General features: G+C 40.1%; 1 protein-coding gene across 2 annotated transcripts; it reads right to left on the reverse strand.

Moving 5' to 3' along the window:
• Positions 1-2,644: 2,644 nt before the first annotated feature.
• LOC117495568 (interleukin-1 receptor-like 2) lies at positions 2,645-13,523 on the reverse strand. Of its 2 annotated transcripts, XM_034146864.1 has the most exons (9): positions 13,454-13,523; positions 11,587-11,749; positions 11,010-11,075; positions 10,466-10,592; positions 9,340-9,479; positions 6,870-7,004; positions 6,174-6,335; positions 5,338-5,544; positions 2,645-3,433 (listed from the first exon to the last, which is right to left on the reverse strand). In XM_034146864.1, the coding sequence occupies exons 2-9, from the start codon at positions 11,699-11,701 to the stop codon at positions 3,243-3,245; spliced, it is 1,143 nt and encodes a 380-aa protein (XP_034002755.1). In that variant the 5' UTR covers positions 11,702-11,749; positions 13,454-13,523; the 3' UTR covers positions 2,645-3,242. The 2 variants fall into 2 exon arrangements, with proteins under 2 accessions (XP_034002755.1, XP_034002756.1); XM_034146865.1 differs by lacking the exons at positions 11,010-11,075; positions 11,587-11,749; positions 13,454-13,523 and adding an exon at positions 10,777-10,954.
• Positions 13,524-18,460: the final 4,937 nt, after the last annotated feature.

The following is an 18,460-nucleotide window of genomic DNA, read 5'->3' on the forward strand; positions in this document are numbered from 1 at the left end:
GACCTCTAAATATCCCTTACGAATCCCAACAAACCACACCTCAGAAAGAAAAGAAACCATGAACGAGATAAAATATCGGTGGGTCTCATATCCTGTAACTGACTCCATAATCTTTTAAGCATAGGACATTGCGATGCGGGTGGTTCATGCCTGCTGTTGAGGAATGACGCTTCATAGATTTAGGGGGTAAACATTTCCAGCTAGGTATCAGCTGACCTCATGAGATGCCAGTAAAGGTTATTATGTCCTATACTGCCACTCATCAAAATCAACACACAACAGCGTCCTGTGGAATCTCCCCACAATGAACTAATGCTTTACAAAGCAAACAAACCACGGATACTGATTCCCGCTGAGTGAAATTAAGACAATGAGTGTCTCCACTGAATAACTAATCGACTGTAAGAGCTTTTTAACAAGGATAAAGAGATCTGAAATGGGAAGTGCTTCCACACAGTGATGCTCATTTTCTGTTCAGACGGATCAGGTTGTGGGCGACATTAATGCAGAAACACTTAAAGGCTCCACTGTTACAGTATATGGCATTCAGAGCATTAGAGTTATTTGGTTCGGGAGAACTAGGCTTGTTATTCGACTTGGTCCAATTCCTTAAAAAGCTTTTGGCAAAACTGTTTTTCTTTATGGTTTTCACTTTCTTTGCTTCATTTGTTCTGTTTTTAATTCAGCAGGTGAACCTATACGTTCATAAAATAGTGTGTGTGAGCTTAACTGTGTGTGTTAAACTAAAACTGAGCATTTTCTGTCAGCTCAGATTTTATTTCTGCTTTTTTAAACTGTAGTATGTGCTCATGTGTTTAATTGTTGGTGTAAAGGCTACTGCCTGAATATGCTGAATGAAAGGCAGGTTTTCCTATAAATAAAATCGTTTTTTGTTTCCATCTGTCAACCTCTCAGCCCTGATCAAATGTATGAAGGATACACACTCGTATTTTTAGCATCAGATTTCTTTTTTTTTACCCTAAAAGACCACAGCGAGGACTTGTTGATGTCGCTTACAGTGGCAAAAGGCCTGTGATTGGGGGAAGAGATAAGATGTGTTTCGATGCCCTCACTGTCAATGAATTGGTGCACAAACTAAAATATAAAACAATGGGTGCAAGTGTTTCGATGGGCGTCATGCTGCAGGTGTGTTAGGTCAATGATCAGAAGCTAAAATCCTTTTATGTCCTATAAGTTAAAAAGTTAACTTATGTCTCAGATAGCAAACTGTTCAGCCTTATATAAAAGTTACATTTGAATTAGGAACATTATATTTGCAAGTCAACGTTTAGAAAAGTTGCCAACAAACAAAATGTTTCATAGTCTTGTCAAATATTACAAATAAAAACAATATTATTCGGTTATTTTCGGGTATATAGAGAATGAGGTTGAAAAAAAATGCAAGTACAGGATGTTTGAGAGAAAGTGAGATAAGTCGACAAAGATAAGAACATGTTTCTCTGGAAAGCTGAACAGGAAATATCTTTGCAAGATTCTTCGAATTTGTTGATAAGGGAGATCCTGTCACTCGCCAAGAGTGTAAGAGCACGCACTCACTTATACATGTTCTACTGGTTGAACTATATATATGTAAAGTTATAAAACGCATAAACAATGATACCCTTATTAGACAAACTATGATTCAATAATGAAACATTATTGAAGGGTTACTTCAGTCTAAAAGGGCCTTTCTCTTCCCACACTTGCGTATGAAGAGTTTTTTTAGAGAACATGCATGGTTTAGGCATTTCATTTGCAATATTTTGGTTGTTGGTGAGCAAAATACTAGCTAAACATCAAGGAATGTTTACATAGCATGATAGCAGAAATGCCCTTGTGTGTATCAGGATCCTTGAAAAATGCCAAGGTTTCGATCCATCCATCTCACGCTCCATTGTCCCCTAACTCGAGAACAAGACCCGGAGATACAAGGTTTCCACAGCGCTTAATACAGTCCTCATAAGAGAAATAAAATACATTTAAATCACACCATAAAGTTACATATTGTTATGCACACAGTTTTTGTAATACCTTGGTTAAACTGTTTTTGTTTTAGCACCTGTTTCCTGCTTCTGGTTGTCACATGCTGCTGTTTTTCTTTTTGTAACCAAACGGTGAAGACCCGAGTCCCTGCACAACAACAACACCTCGATTAGGTTTGCTGGTGTAGGAAAGACAGGCAAAATCACTTCAAAAACGTCCTCAACTTCATTATTTCCTGATTTTTCCAGCTTCCCCAAGAGATGGGATTGGCCAGAAGTGTAAGGCTGAGGATCGAAATGAAGTTTCCAGGGACGTCATACCCTCACAATTAAATAGTTTAATCTGCGTTTCATTAATGTTTTTAGAAGTGGAAAAGCCTCACCCAGTGACTGATCCAAATGTGGGTTTCAAATGACGTTCGATTGAATGAATTTGGTCATGCTAAGCAGATTCCCACTAAATAGTTGGCTCATACTGTATAAGTCTAAACAAGCTGGATTCCAGAAAGCTGGAATAGAAAAATCAGAAATTCCTGGACATCACTTCTCAAGAACCAGGCTGACGAATAAATACTTTTCCAGAAACCATGACTTTTTAGGCAAAAGTGGTAAATAACACCCTTGGATGATATGAGGCAGAGAATAACTCAGTAATAATGAAATACAGGTTGATATCAGTGTTGAGTAAACATCCTTTCAAAACGTATTACACATTGAGTCTATAAACCCTTTTCTAAGGTGGCTGACAGGTGCCAACACACTACAACGGCCCAAAACATTTCCATTAGGAGAAACCCGCAGCACAAATGTGCCAAAACAAAGCAAATGAAGAAACATCTTCACCAACTTCACGGAAAAACATTGCAAGAAGCTCAAAACAGAAACAGCTATGCTGTTCTTGGAAGGTGTATTTCTTCTTCTTCATTAAGCCCATGTCCAGGTACAAGGACATTTTTAAATAAAGACTGTCTAATGACTTGAATATATACAAAACACGCATCATATAAATATAATAGTACATTACACTGGTAAACTGTTGAGTAATGTGAACATAGCTGAAAGTCTGTAACATGTTGAGCAGATTTGTTTAAGGAGTTTGAATCCAGGAAGAAATCCAGCAGATGTCTCTCTGGGTTGCATTCAGTGTGCAACGAGCCAGGCTATCAGTCTTGTTTGTTTACATGAATCATGTAACCTAACCTAACAAACCGATCCAGGATGTCTTCTACGTCAAAATAAGTATTCCCAGGAAACAGGCATTTAAACAATGGTGTGGAGTTTCCCTGAAGGCACTGAGGGCATGTTGTACCTCAGACTCTTCCAGAAGTTTCTGTTGGAGCGAAACTTGATACATGTGTTGGTTTTAAGGGAGGGTTTCTTCCACTTCAAAGCTCCTTGTTTCCTCTTGATGTAGCGCAGAGACTCCGGAAGGCATCTGTAATCCACCGAGCCTAGAGGAATACAATAAAATGTTGACCATATATTTAAATAAAGATATTCATACATTTACATGTTTACTTTAGCAAACCTTTACAATGATTAGAGAGACCACTTTAGCATGTTTCATAATGACACTTTTCAGAGCTCCTGGTAATTGCAGTTTTTAGTTTATAGCAATAGTGGAAAAAGTAATCTGATGCTAATTTAATTAAAAAATAAAGAAAAAAGCTCTGGTTAGCTGGCAGGTTCTGTTGTGATTGGTCAACCGCTTAGAGATGTCCTGCCTCTTAGCCTATCACGTACAATGTGTTAGAGTGCTAGCCAATAGGAGCGCAAGTGTTAAATACTGTATAGCTGTCACTCTGTTACGGAAACAAAAGAGTCCAATGGAGGCATTTCAGGCATTCAAAATGTTACTTAAGTAATGCAGCAAAACATACTTAAAGGTGCGGTAGGTAAGTTTGAGAAACCGGCTCGAGATCGCTAGAATTTGAAAATACACAACCGGAGAAAATCATTAACCTTTTCCCATGTCATCACATGGCAATCCCATTCATAAACCAGTGGGAGTGTCATGTTGTAACTGGGTTTGTATCGTATGAATCACAAGGCACCGCATCGTCTGTGATCAAATGAAACTATTAAAAATATCCTACAAACTCCTGACAATCACTCATACCTCACTCTGTGTCAATTACATAATAGATACTGTATGTAGGTGTTTAATTCAGTTTCTGTTCAGAGAGGGAAGATTAGTCAGTGCTGTGGTTTACATTTAAAGTTGTAATGAAGTTGCCCTGTGGAGATTTATTGGAAAAAAAACACTGTTGAGCATCTCTCTCCAAAATGCAGATATTTGAAATGTACTTAAGAAAACCAATCACTTTTTTTGCAATTGCAATTGCTGCGTTCCTTAGTTCTGCATTCAAGGACACTCTTGCATTCGACATTCCACAGGCCCCAAAAGATAAACTGCTAACTAATTTGGTTAAACTGACTTTTCTCATTGACCAAATATACCGCATAATGAGCTGTTGTTACGTATTGCCTCTCACACTTTTGGGTAATTAAAACAAATTAGGTCCACCAAGAACTTTTCGGATGTGTAATTAAAGGTGGGGTAAGTAATTTTGGAGAAACCAGCTCGAGATCGCTAGAATTTGAAAATACACAGCCGGAAAAAATCTGCCACTTCCTTACAGAGCCCCTCCTCCAACACACACGAACGCGCACATGACCAATGAGGGCACGAGATAAGTTTGTGCACGGATGGAAGGCTGACAGGCAGGTAGGCCATCCAGTTATTTTAGCCGGGCCGGCTAAAATGATTGGTCGTGCTTTTTACAGCGCTACGGCTTCTACAGATGACATTTTTTTATGGATTTTTTGTCAAAGCACTTAAGATATTCATTGCTATCGGGATGTTAAGAGCATTCCATGGAATATAACAAAAAGTGTATCTCGAGCCGGTTTCTCAAACTTACCTACCCCACCTTTAAATACCAAATCATAAAGTACTGATTATCCAAAGTGGCCATTTTCGGGCAAAATATTTATTATATAATTTGGCAGCTGTTAAAGGATCTCCACCCAACAGTGAACATCCTGTGTGTGTGTGTGTGTGTGTGTGTGTGTGTGTGTGTGTGTGTGTGTGTGTGTGTGTGTGTGTGTGTGTGTGTGTGTATGTATTTTGTATTCTGCATTTTGTATATTTTGTAAGTAATTGCTGTCGTCTCATTTTTCTTTTTCTTATGTACTTCTACAGTAGTAATAAAATGTTGTGCTTTTGGTTGTACATGTTGTGTATTAAACGATACAAATTTGATCAAAAAAAAAGTATCTCCATCCATAAGAGTACATGTGTGTATTAGTTTATTAAACATTTTTTATGAATGATATAAACCTGATTCCTTACCGATTTCCACCAGAATGACTCGGGGCTCGTTGCGGGTCAGAGCGTCGTGGACGCCGATTTTCTGCTCATAACACAGCTGAGTTTGGTTGTCACACAGGGTTTCCACTTCCTCCGTTTCGCCCTCAGTGGAGGATCTTATGTCTGGTGACAGGATGATAATCAACCTGTGGCATCGGCGCACCATAGCAGCGATGACGTCATGCACCGCTGCAAGAGATAACACAGGAAACAGAACAAATTCAGCTAAAGGCCAAATATTTGTTTTTCGAATGCAAGAGTGTCCTAGAATGCAGAACTAAGGAACGCAGCAATTGCAATTGCAAAAAAAGTGATTGGTTTTCTTAAGTACATTTCAAATATCTGCATTTTGGAGAGAGATGCTCAACAGTGTTTTTTTCCAATAAATCTCCACAGGGCAACTTCATTACAACTTTAAATGTAAACCACAGCACTGACTAATCTTCCCTCTCTGAACAGAAACTGAATTAAACACCTACATACAGTATCTATTATGTAATTGACACAGAGTGAGGTATGAGTGATTGTCAGGAGTTTGTAGGATATTTTTAATAGTTTCATTTGATCACAGACGATGCGGCGCCTTGTGTTTCATACGATACAAACCCAGTTACAACATGACACTCCCACTGGTTTATAAATGGGATTGCCATGTGATGACATGGGAAAAGGTTAATGACTGGTGCTGTGTGTGTGTGTGTGTGTGTGTGTGTGTGTGTGTGTGTGTGTGTGTGTGTGTGTGTGTGTGTGTATGTGTGTGTGTGTGTGTGTGTGTGTGTGTGTGTGTGTGTGTGTGTGTGTGTGTGTGTGTTCCTGACCTTCTCCAGGGCAGTCGTCTCGTCCTCTGATGAACAGCGAGTAGCCGTGTTTCTCCATCTCCTTCGGCAGGATCTGCAGGGCGAAGTTTGCCGTTACATCTGAAGTGAGCGTGTCTGGATGGAGGAAACTCACATAGGCGTCGTAAAGCTTCCCATCTGAAACTGTAGAGGGCACTATGTAACAATTGCGCTTCTATTGGCTAGCGCTATAACACATTGTACGTGATAGTCTAAGGGGCGGGACATCTCTAAGCGGTTGACCAATCACAACAGAGCCGGCCAACTAACCAATCAGAGCAGACTGGGCTCTGGTTTCAGACAGAGGGTGAAAAGAGGTGCTGCAGCACAGGCAGTATGAGAGAAAAAAAGAGCTTTTTGAACATTAGAGCATGGAGACATGTCCCAGTAGAGACACTACATACTAATATCAACCTGAAAATGAGCATAATATTACCTGTGTACAAAAGTATTAAATCCCCATGGAGTCCTGTTTGTGGCCTCATGTTTATGTCCTCCTTAATTATTCATCGTTAATGTGAAGTACCTCCTGACAATGTTAACATTTTCTATGGTACCTAAGTTGTGTTCATTCCATAAGGCTGACACATTATTTACGTCTTGTGCAATTTGGGTAAACAAGAGATTTCCAGGTAGTCAGATGATTCCTCCTGAAAAGCACCTTCAACAAACACTTACTTTGTTGTTTGGAGAAATGTCTCAAGACTTTCCTGTAGGCCAACACCAGATCCACTTTAAAGAAGAGGAAGGCAGCGACAGCGAGGGAGGCTGAGATGCAGAGAGAGACGCTGGTGTAGAGCGCACTGTGGTCCTCTGGAGGGAGGAAACATTCAAACGTTCACACATGTAAACCAAACAAGAATAAACAAGGACTCCGGGAAGTCTTTCATGAAGGATCAATTCTGTGGAGGTTTGTGTTGAAAAGTAACCAATGAAAGATATGTAGGAATATTTAAGAGATGCCTTGAATGGTTAAAAATGACTACTAAGAAAAGAGAAAAACTAAAGACTTGAAAAACACTAAAACAAGTACAAGGAGATGCAAAACAGCTGCAAGGAGACACAAAGAGCTTCACAACAGTTATGAAAAAGGAAACCACAAAGACTACGATAAGGTTCCAAATATCCACAGTTAAAAAAAAAGAAAAAAAAGACCAAAACAATTACAAAGTTACACCAAAAAAAAAGACCACAGAGACATACAACCACAGAGAGATGTGTAGCAACTACAAAGACACACACAATCACAACAAAAAGAAGCAAAATCACTAACAAGTCTGTGTGTTTAGCTCCGGGCGAGACTCAAAAGTATTAAAAAATATTTGGGTCCACATATACAGTAGTATCTATCCAAAAGTAATGTATGTCACAGCTGAAACCATTTGTGTTTTAATGTGTTGTTTATAGTTTTAAATTCCTTTGGGTTGGCATTGTCTCATTGATATTTCTGTGTAATTATCAACATACTCTCACTCCCTAAGCGTCCAGGAGACGCTTGGTCAGGGTCCCGTGGCATCCAGTTGTGACGCGCCGAGGCTCCTTCAGCTTCATAAACGGACGCAAAGAGCTTTCAACTGATTGCAATGTATTCCCATCGGCGTCGGTATTTGACGCTTAGGGAAGCACGGCATTCGTTTGTGTCGGAGGCTGTTAAAGGCAATGTGAGCGTCCATTCCCATTGGATAACGGAGAATTGTACACCCGGAAGTAAGTATTCCCCTTACTGTCGATTGATTTGACAGTGATATCTCCACTACTCATCAACTCAAAAACACCAGATTATCCTTGTTAATTAAACGACATTGATAGGTTTTAGTGTGTGTACAATGCTTTGGTCACGTTTTCCCCTTCAATTCTGAGAAACAAGTCGTTTTCTATGAGTTTTGGATGGCCGAAGACATTACATTACCCACAATCCTTACAGAGCCCCTCCTCCAACACACACGAACGCGCACATGACCAATGAGGGCACGAGATAAGTTTGTGCACAGATGGAAGGCTGACAGGCAGGTAGGCCATCCAGTTATTTTAGCCGGGCCGGCTAAAATGATTGGTTGTGCTTTTTACAGTACTACGGCTTCCACAGATGACATATTTGTATGGATGTTTTGTCAAAGCACTTAAGATATTCATTGCTATCGGGATGTTAAGAGCATTCCATGGAATATAACAAAAAGTGTATCTCGAGCCGGTTTCTCAAACTTACCTACCCCACCTTTAATATCTAATAATAAAATTATAAAATGCAATAACGTGCTTTAACCAGTAGGTGTCCCTTTCTATCAGCTGTGCACCGTTATGGCGTAAATACAGCCTATCTACCAATTGGATCAAATATAAAAGTCAGCCGAATTAGTGTTGATACTGCAAGGAGACGTATTGTGTGAAAAGAAATGTAAGATGTTGTTTAATTGCTTATATATTTAAGATCCACGTCAAGTTTTCAGTTTTGGCGGCAGTTCCTGTTTGTCTAGAAGTCTTGTCATCAGGGCTCTATAAATAGAGTTAACTACGGCAGATATGTCATATTTAATGCAGCCGAAACGTGTATTACAATGCCGTTATGTGATGACTTTGAAAGAGAAAAGCAAGCACACTCGGAATAATGTATTATTTAATTTTTTTATACAGTCTATGGTTGCTACAGAGGATTGTGGGTAATGTAATGTCTTCGGCCATCCAAAACTCATAGAAAACGACTTGTTTCTCAGAATTGAAGGGGAAAGCGTGACCAAAGCATTGTACACACACTAAAACCTATCAATGTCGTTTAATTAACAAGGATAATCTGGTGTTTTTGAGTTGATGAGTAGTGGAGATATCACTGTCAAATCAATCGACAGTAAGGGGAATACTTACTTCCGGGTGTACAATTCTCCGTTATCCAATGGGAATGGACGCTCACATTGCCTTTAACAGCCTCCGACACAAACGAATACCGTGCTTCCCTAAGCGTCAAATACCGCCGCCGATGGGAATACATTGCAATCAGTTGAAAGCTCTTTGCGTCCCTTTATGAAGCTGAAGGAGCCTCGGCGCGTCACAACTGGACGCCACGGGACCCTGACCAAGCGTCGCTCCTGGACGCTTAGGGAGTGAGAGTGTGTTGCAATTATTGATAGAAATGGAGAAAAAGAGAAATAAATACCTTCTTGAAGCCTCGCCACACCACATTTACGTTTAAGAGTGGTCTGTACGCAGCAGGAAATGGGGACATTGATGAACTGACGGTGAACTTCTGAGATGGACAGGGTGGACAAACCGAACACTCTGCCTTTTTCCCAACGACTTGAAGGAAAAGGAACAGTCATACAGTTATCGATCAGTTAAAATGTTGTCTTCATGCTTTTATTTTTCGTTTATTCTGCTTATGATTGTTGGGGTTCTCCCTTTCCTGTAGTTTGTTATATAGGTTTTTTGTGCATGTAAATGGTCTGCAAAGGCTACAATCCCAAAGTTCTCTCCAGAGGAAGTTTCTCTCCCACACACTCCCCCCTGCCTGAAACGCCTCCATTGGACTCCATTGCTTACTTTTGTGACATAGTGATATCACTTTGTAACACTTGCGATCCTATTGGCTAGCACTCTGACACATTGTACGTGATAGGCTAAAAGGAGGAAAATCTCTAAGCGGATGACCAATCACAACAGAGCCGGGCAGCTAACCAATCAGAGCAGACTGGGCTCTGGTTTCAGAAAGAGGGTGAAAAGAGGACTCTTTAAAGTAGAGACACTACATACTGATATACACCTGAACATCAGCAGGAGAGGACTCTTTAAAGTAGAGACACTACATACTGATATGCACCTGAACATCAGCAGGAGAGGACTCTTTAAAGTAGAGACACTACATACTGATATACACCTGAACATCAGCAGGAGAGGACTCTTTAAAGTAGAGACACTACATACTGATATACACCTGAACATCAGCAGGAGAGGACTCTTTAAAGTAGAGACACTACATACTGATATACACCTGAACATCAGCAGGAGAGGACTCTTTAAAGTAGAGACACTACAGTACATACTGATATGAACCTGAAAATCCACAGAATATTCCCTGTGTACAAAAGTATTCGAGATTGTTGCCTCATGTTTTTACTTATCCAAGAAACGTGCTCATTGACAGTCTTATTTAATTACTAAACAAATTAGTGTTGGTAATGATTTTACAACTAGTCAAGAAGGTTTTATGGGCTCAACTTGTTTTGATTTACAGCATCCTGAACATGGTCTTCATGAAATAACATAACGGGAAAAACTAAACTCACGAGTGCCAGGAATCACTGAGCTGCGTAAAATCGTCAGTCGAAATGTTGTCGACAGTCCAATACATGTAGGTGTCGTGCTCCTCACTAATGCCGATGTAGGCTTTACATTTCAGCTCCGCTGTCGTACCTGGGCATCAGAGAGAGAAACAAACAGCTCATCATACTCATATCACAAAGTGTCACTGAGAGGAGAGGAACTCTTTACATTCACTGTAATAAGTTGCTGAAATAAGTCCTTGAATACTTTTACATTTCAAAAAGACTCGTAAGTTGACATGGACAAAAACAACTAAACAAATAATGTTTCTCACGCTCACTAGCTGTTTTAGTTTTTCTGTCCATGTCCCATTGGGGGTTCCTCCTCCTATCATTAGGAATTAAAGATGTCTGACAAGTTAACGCTCAGAAAGAAAGCTCAAACTAAGGTTGGAATTGTTTTCCAACTGGATTGTTATAAGTGACAGTGATATTTTCACACATCTCAAACCTGAGAGACATACAGTATGTGTGTGTTAGTCTGAATTTTTTAAAGAATGACACTTACCCTCTTTAACCACGACCACATCCTGTTGAGGGTAAATCACCTCAGGCTTGACTGCAATCCCAATATCTAAAGACACATAATCATTGTAAAAGAAAACACAATAAGAAGGAAAGGCCAGTCATCTCTGAGAAGGAGCCACGGGTAAATCATTACATTACATGTTACTTGTTAGACGCTCTTATCCAAAGCGACTTACATACTCAATACTGTGGGCAATCCCCACAGGAGCAATTTGGGGTGAAGTGTCTTGCCCAGGGACACAACGACATGCTGACTGCAGTGGGGTTTGAACCTGATCCGAACACCAACGCACGACCCACTGCACCACACGCCTCCCAAATCAGAGAAAACTAAATGAGTGAGTGTTACTTATTGACTTTCACAACCCAAAATATAAGCATGTTGTGTAAGGGATAATCCTTAACTTTTGAAATACAGTTTTATTTTTCAGATAAATGGCATCACTAATAATATAGAACATTTACATAATAATGAAAGAGTTAAAACAAAAAGCATATTGATGTCTAATCAGGATATAAGGACATATCTTCAGGCTGGAGTGACCTTCAGTACTTACTTGTGAAATTCAACCGTATGCTGCGTGCCGCCGTGAACTTCCTGCCGTTGAAGGTGACGTCTACCATGCAGGTATATTTCCCAGCATCGCTCTCTGAGGATCCATTCAGTCTCATTAACCCACGCTCCTCTACAGAGATGTACCTCTGCACTGGTTCGCAGTCCTGGAGTGAGGACAAGGACAAGATTTTATTTAAAGAGGGCCCTTTTATTCTTTTTGAGGTGTTCCCTTTCCTGTAGCAGTCTGGTTTCAGACAGAGGGTGAAAAGAGGTGCTGCAGCCCAGGCAGTATGAGAGAAATAAAGAGCTTTTTGAACATTAAAGCATGGAGACATGTCACAGTAGAGACACTAAATACTGATATGAACCTGAAAATGCGTCTTTACAATACAGTAAAACGCAACATGAAACGTTTCCAAGCGCAGAAGAGTCGCCAAACCAGTGATTTAACTAAATATCTGTGTATAATGACAAAACAACTCAACAACTACTACTTTAGGAATGTCTGACTATACTTATGCATGTCAGTATGTACAAAGAAAATGTTGATTTACGGCAGGATAAAGTGTGTGTGTGTGTGTGTGTGTGTGTGTTTGTTTGAGAAGAGCAAACTGTACATGTTCAGCAGCCTAAGAGCTGTCTGAATAAACTACATCTTCTTCAGGATTTGAGTGAGTATAATGCAAACAGAAACACTAAAGACAGTTTGGGTGCATAGTTGGAAGAAGTAGATCATTTTCATAAATAAAAGTGGATAAAAGCACAGTGTAAAAATACTCTCCTACAAGTAAAAGTCCTGCATTCAAAATCTTACAAATAAGCTAAGTACCAAAACTAGTAGTACTCATTATGCAGAAAGAACAATTTTAGAATAATATATATTATATCAATGGCTTATAATTAGTTATCCATGAATGTGTACAATATGTTCATTTTGCAGCTGCTAAAGAGTTATCAAAATATATTAGTTGATTTACAATTTGTGTTAATTATATGAACTTGCAAAGTAGAAGTATAAAGCAGCACCAAAGTACATCAAAATGTTACTTAAGTACAGTACTTGGTAAATGTACTTCCACCACTGGTAAACAGTATACACACTACACAGAGTTTTTTTAATCTACGGTTTTTCTGCAAATCATTTACTTTTGACTAGCCATTGCGACTCCAGTTTAGTAAACAAGTATTTATTGACTTCATTTAGCATGCTAGGAGGCTTTTTGTTCAATAACAAAGTACCGTTTTGTGTTGTTTACTGACGTTAAATAGACGTTTTTACCTACTATCTTTCATATCAAGGTAAAAAAGAGGAATGACAGCAGGTCACACTTACTTTAACGTAGCATCCAATCCGTCCTGTGCGAATCCTCCATCACACACTAAGGAACCGCAGCAGAAATATAACCTCCTGCTGTATAATAAACAGTGTGTTTCTACATCTTCTGTAGACAGTCTCTGACAGTCTGAACTCTCTGTACTTGGTAAATGTACTTCCACCACTGGTAAACAGTATACACACTACAGAGTTTATAACGAATTTACTACAGGTAATGAACTGCTTTGAAGAAGACTGTTGTAAAAAGAAAATTACTTTATTGTATCCAGCATAAAGTACAATTATACTGCATGATTTAAGAATGTATTTATTTTTAATCTGCTTTTTTTTCTGCTAATCATTTACTTTGGACTAGCCATTACGACGCCATTTTAGTAAACAAGTATTTATTGACTTAATTTAGCATGCTAGGAGGCTTTTTGTTCAATAACAAAGTACCGTTTTGTGTTGTTTACTGACGTTAAATAGACGTTTTTACCTACTATCTTTCATATCGAGGTAAAAAAGAGGAATGACAGCAGGTCACACTTACTTTAACGTAGCATCCAATCCGTCCTGTGTGAATCCTCCATCACAGAATAAGGAACCGTCCCGCAGAAAGTGGAAATATAACCTCCTGCTGTATGAACAGTGTGTTTCTACATCTTCTGCAGACACAGAATGTCTCTGTGTGCTCACTGTCACCATCTAGCGGCAACCACCAGCATCAGCCCACGTACAGTATACATTATAAAATAAGATATACTTTATTAATCCCAAATTGGGAATGTAAAACAAAGTATTGCACTAATGAGACATACATTTTTTTTTAGAAAACAAACAATTAAACTATGTAAACATCCCAAAAGAGAAGATAAAACAGAACTTAACTGAAAATATAATACATCAGCGTGAAGACACAAATCTGTAAACTATCTGACAGATAAAACACTATTTAAGGGCCAAATTACAGCAATAATATACATACTGTTGCTGCTACATTAAGGAGCCTTGTGTCCATACATGTGTCATAGTGTAGTGATTTGATCCAGGCCATATCATAATGGCGACTTTTATCCTTTTACACTTTTTTGTTTGTTTCATAGACAAAACGTTGTTTCTCCTGTCAAATAAATTATATTCCGCTTCAAACGGTCCAACATTAATAATAATACAAATAATGATAGATTTCTACTCCAAATGATATCGGAATAATTTGCTTTTGAAAACTTATAATAATCATAACAAAAACTATTATTATTATTTTATTTTATTAATACTTTTTCAATCAATAGGGAGGGAAATTCTTCCAAAATCATTTGGAGTAAAAGCCTCATGGAAACATCTTCTCATTGCAAAAGTAACAAGGACATGTTAGATTTTGCTACCCTTAAGATAAAGTGGCTTTAGTGATATCTTGGTAATCTAATGCAGGGGTTCCCAACCCCCGGTCCGCGGACCGGTACCGGGCCGCGGAGGTGTTACTGCCGGGCCGCGAAATAGCTGTGAGTTTATCGTAATATTTGCAGAATTATAAATATATAAAAATATTTTATCATAATATTTTTTTCAAAAAGTGTTTAATTTTCGCACCTATGCCACCAGTCATATTATTTCATCCAGTAGCTAGTTCATCTTTCACCAGAAAACCGTTGAAAATGGCTTTTATGATGTTCCGAGGGATTCGGCGGCTCAGCCTAAGGTCTCAGCCTCTTGTGCGCACAAGCATGTTACCGGTGCGCCAAGTAGGAAGAGGAGCGCACAGGAGACAACCGTTTGATTGCAGACTGTTATGTTTATGTGGGGAAATGGTGGTGCATACATTATTTGAGATAGATTTCAAACTCGGACTTCATTTTAAGGACATGTCGGCCAGGGGTGTAGAGCTATTTGTTTAAGCACCGGATTGGCAAAACAGGAGAGTAAACCAGTCTGCCTTGATCTATGAATTAATGTCCGGGACTCTCACGGTATCTGCTGCCCGCAGCTGTTTTATAGAAGGAAACCCTCCTTCACTTCATGAAATGGCTGAAGCATCAGGAGGCAGCGGGACGTATACTCGGTAAAGAGCTGTGCCTTTTTACGCACCGCCTTCGCTGTGTTTAACTTAATCAGAACAGTTTAAGAGTGACTGCAGGCTGCTACGTGTTAACCACACACACCTCTACACACATCGAACTGCCCGATTACTCCCCCTTTTATTAGTTTTATGAAGGATATGTCCAGTCAGTCACCAAGGCGCATGATGTGTGTGTGTATGTGCTCTGCTCAGCTCAGCTCTGTGTGTTCGGTGTGTTTGTGTCTGTCCGACACCGGCATATGCGGCTGTTCCCAAAATAAATTAGTTTAATCTTAATCTCGATGTAGTGCTATGCTGTCGGGAGTGCACCGGAACGAACGACACTATCATAATATCTTCTGAAAACAAATGCCAGTGACACACACACACACACACACACACACACACACACACACACACACACGCACACACACACACACACACACACACACACACACACACACACACACACACACACACACACACACACACACACACACACACACACACTTCATAATGCGCCTTCTCCTCGTTTTCCCAGCATTCACTGGATTATCCGTAAATCATACAAACAAAACCAAAACGTTGATTTATCTGTTTTCCCGTTTTGGTTTAAAAACTGAATAACGTCGGTTTTTTGGTTTTCCGAAAAACCAAAAAACAACACCGGTTCTTTTTTAAACTTTGTTAATATGTTTTGGATGCATATTGTTCTAGTATTTGTTCAGGCTGTTACATACAATTAGCCTCTGTTGCTACCTGCTGGTGGTGAGTAAATATTAAAATCAGTTAAAATTGACAACCGGTCCGCGATTTTTTTTTAATGTATCTGCCGGTCCTTGGCACAATAAAGGTTGGGAACCCCTGATCTAATGTACAATAAAGACAACCAACCAGGCTCTCTGAATACTTCAAGTAGTACATTTCATATTCCTTACCGCATATGGAGTATTAACGCAGGTGTAACTGGTGAAAGACAAGACAAGGTGATCACAGGGGAATTCATTATCTTCTGAAACAGGTAAAACATATCGCAACGCATTAAAAGAAAACAGAGATGTGTCTCCATCTTCTGGAAAACTGCTGCAACAACAACATCAGTAGATTAACAGAAGGTCCATATCCACAAACATGAATTATACCGGAGAGAAAATGCGGTACCACTTTACAATAAGACTACCCTTATAAAGGATTCATAATTAGGTTATTAATTAGGTTGTAAACACTTTATTAATCATTAAGAACCATTTATAAACCAGTTCTAACATAGTTTTCATACATCAACACAGGCTCACTATTTGGCAAGATGACTAAGCCTTATATTGGCTACTTAGCTTACTTCGTCTTCTTCATCAGCCAGCATCCTTGGTATCTGTTGTTCACTGAGTTGATTTCCCCCCCCCCATCCATCTTGATGTTTCTTGGCATCTCTTATGACCATTTATTTACGAGTTACTAACATTTATAATTGCCAAAAGGGAGCCTTATTGTAAACAAATCACCATACTACCATTTCTAATAAGGTTTAGCAGTACAGATACATGTGGGCTCACTATTTGGCAAGATGACTAAGCCTTATGGCGCGTTTCCACTACAGCGCGCAGCCCGGTTTAAGAGGGCTGTGACGTCAGCGGCCCGTCTTTGGTTGCGTTTCCACTTGGCCTAGTACCGGCCGGCGGGTCCTAATTCACAGTTTTTCTGGCCTCATAAAATCGTGGGTCTAGGGCCAGAGACAACGAGGCTGAGTCGGGCTGAGTATGCTAAACTAGAGAGAGCGTCGCTGGCAAGGGGGCAACAACTACAACAAGATGGACATATTTGACCGTGATTTAATTGTAATACACGTTTCAAAATGATGCCGAAGTAACAACATACTGATACCGGTTAGTAAAAACCATGAATTAATGCTTTGTCAAGTCTGCAGACAGACGGCAGGGGAAAAACCTTTTAAAATGCTTGTTTTCTAAATGGAGATTGGCTAAGCTAACGCAGTATATGCTCCGACCGTCCACACTCACAACAACGGCCTATACAGACATAAATAAAGCAGCGACTGTATTCACCATGACACAGGCAGTCTGTGGTTTGTACTTGTTTAACTTTTGTCTAGTTTCTGAACATATATGAGGAGCTGTGAGCTCTGAGTGCTAACAGCTAACGGCTGTGTTGTTTTTCTGGGGTCCTCTGAAGATCACGTCACGGCTCCGCCTACACTGCGTTACTATAGATACTGCCCCAGTTCCTAAACTGTAATGGAAATGCGCCATAAAGTGAGCCAGTCCTAACGAGGCCCAGCCATGCCGAGCGGGGCAGAGCGAGGCCGTGTAGTGGAAACGCGCCATTATATTGGTTACTTAACGAGAATCAACTCAGTGAGCTCAGTGCAGCTGTGGATCAGTGCAGACAATGTCCCACCTACTGGAATGTGCCGATGCCCCCCGGTGCAGTCCAGAAGACCTGGCAGAACCTACCCCATCAGCTGTGGCCTGTGCCCGATACTGGCAGAATGACATCTGAGATTGCTACGGACTCGAAGAAGAAGAACTCAGTGAGCAACAGATACCAAGGATGCTGGCTGATGAAGAAGACGAAGTAAGCTACTGTAGGTAGCCAATATAAGGCTTAGCAGTACAGATAAATGTGGGCTCACTATTTGGCAAGATGACTAAGCCTTATATTGGCTACTTAGCGAGAATCAACTCAGTGAACAACAGATACCAAGGATGCTGGCTGATGAAGGAGACGAAGTAAGCTAGGTAGCCAATATAAGACTTAGCAGTACAGATAAATGTGGGCTCACTATTTGGCAAGCAACCGGTCACAGTTGCCCTGTTTATCTCATGTCTTATAAAAGCTTATTAAGGATTTATAAAGTGTTCACAACCTAATTAATAAATGAATTACAAACTATTCGTAAACCCTGAATTCTTCCCGAGTGGCAGGCAGTTGTACAAGCCCTGAGCTGTTACTGGGTGATCCAGCACCAGCAGACCGGGCCTCCTCTGGCAGTCGGTCCGACACAGTCATGGCATCAAGAAACTGCCCTGTAGCAAGAAAAGAATCAGACAAGTCCTCTCCATATTTCTTTGACTGGGCCCTTGTAACCACACAAGCAGGAAAGATTTCGGGAGGTACTTCAGCTGATTTCCCTGTGTCTAAACTTAGATCAGGAGAATCAATGACCTCAGGTACTGGATTAACTTTTCCCCCAGCCAAGTCATTACTGAGGATGAAATGAACACCTTTGATGGGCAAGGCAGGGAGGACAGCTACTTTAAAGAATCCTTTGACAAGCGATGAGTGAATATAAACATTGTGCAAAGGAGCCGCAACTAGTGTCATGCCTACCCCTTGAACAACAGCACTTGATCCACATGATGATCTGGAGTTTAAAGGTAAGATGCCTTCTCTAATAATAGACTGAGAACCTCCTGTGTCCCTAAGTACCTGTACTGGCAGCTGGTCTTTAGGATCCCCTGTTAAAGAAACAAAGCCCTTTGA

This window comes from Trematomus bernacchii, unplaced genomic scaffold (genome assembly GCF_902827165.1).
Source record: "Trematomus bernacchii unplaced genomic scaffold, fTreBer1.1, whole genome shotgun sequence".
Lineage (NCBI taxonomy): Eukaryota > Metazoa > Chordata > Actinopteri > Perciformes > Nototheniidae > Trematomus > Trematomus bernacchii.

Excerpts from the sequence above, each read along its gene's own strand:
- LOC117495568 (XM_034146864.1), bottom strand. The coding sequence starts at position 11,701 with ATGAGACTGAATGGATCCTCAGAGAGCGATGCTGGGAAATATACCTGC. Across the intron at positions 7,005-9,339 it reads TGTGGCGAGGCTTCAAGAAG|AGGACCACAGTGCGCTCTAC; the intron begins GTATTTATTTCT and ends TCCTCCCTCCAG. Across the intron at positions 3,434-5,337 it reads AGTCATTCTGGTGGAAATCG|GCTCGGTGGATTACAGATGC; the intron begins GTAAGGAATCAG and ends GTATTCCTCTAG.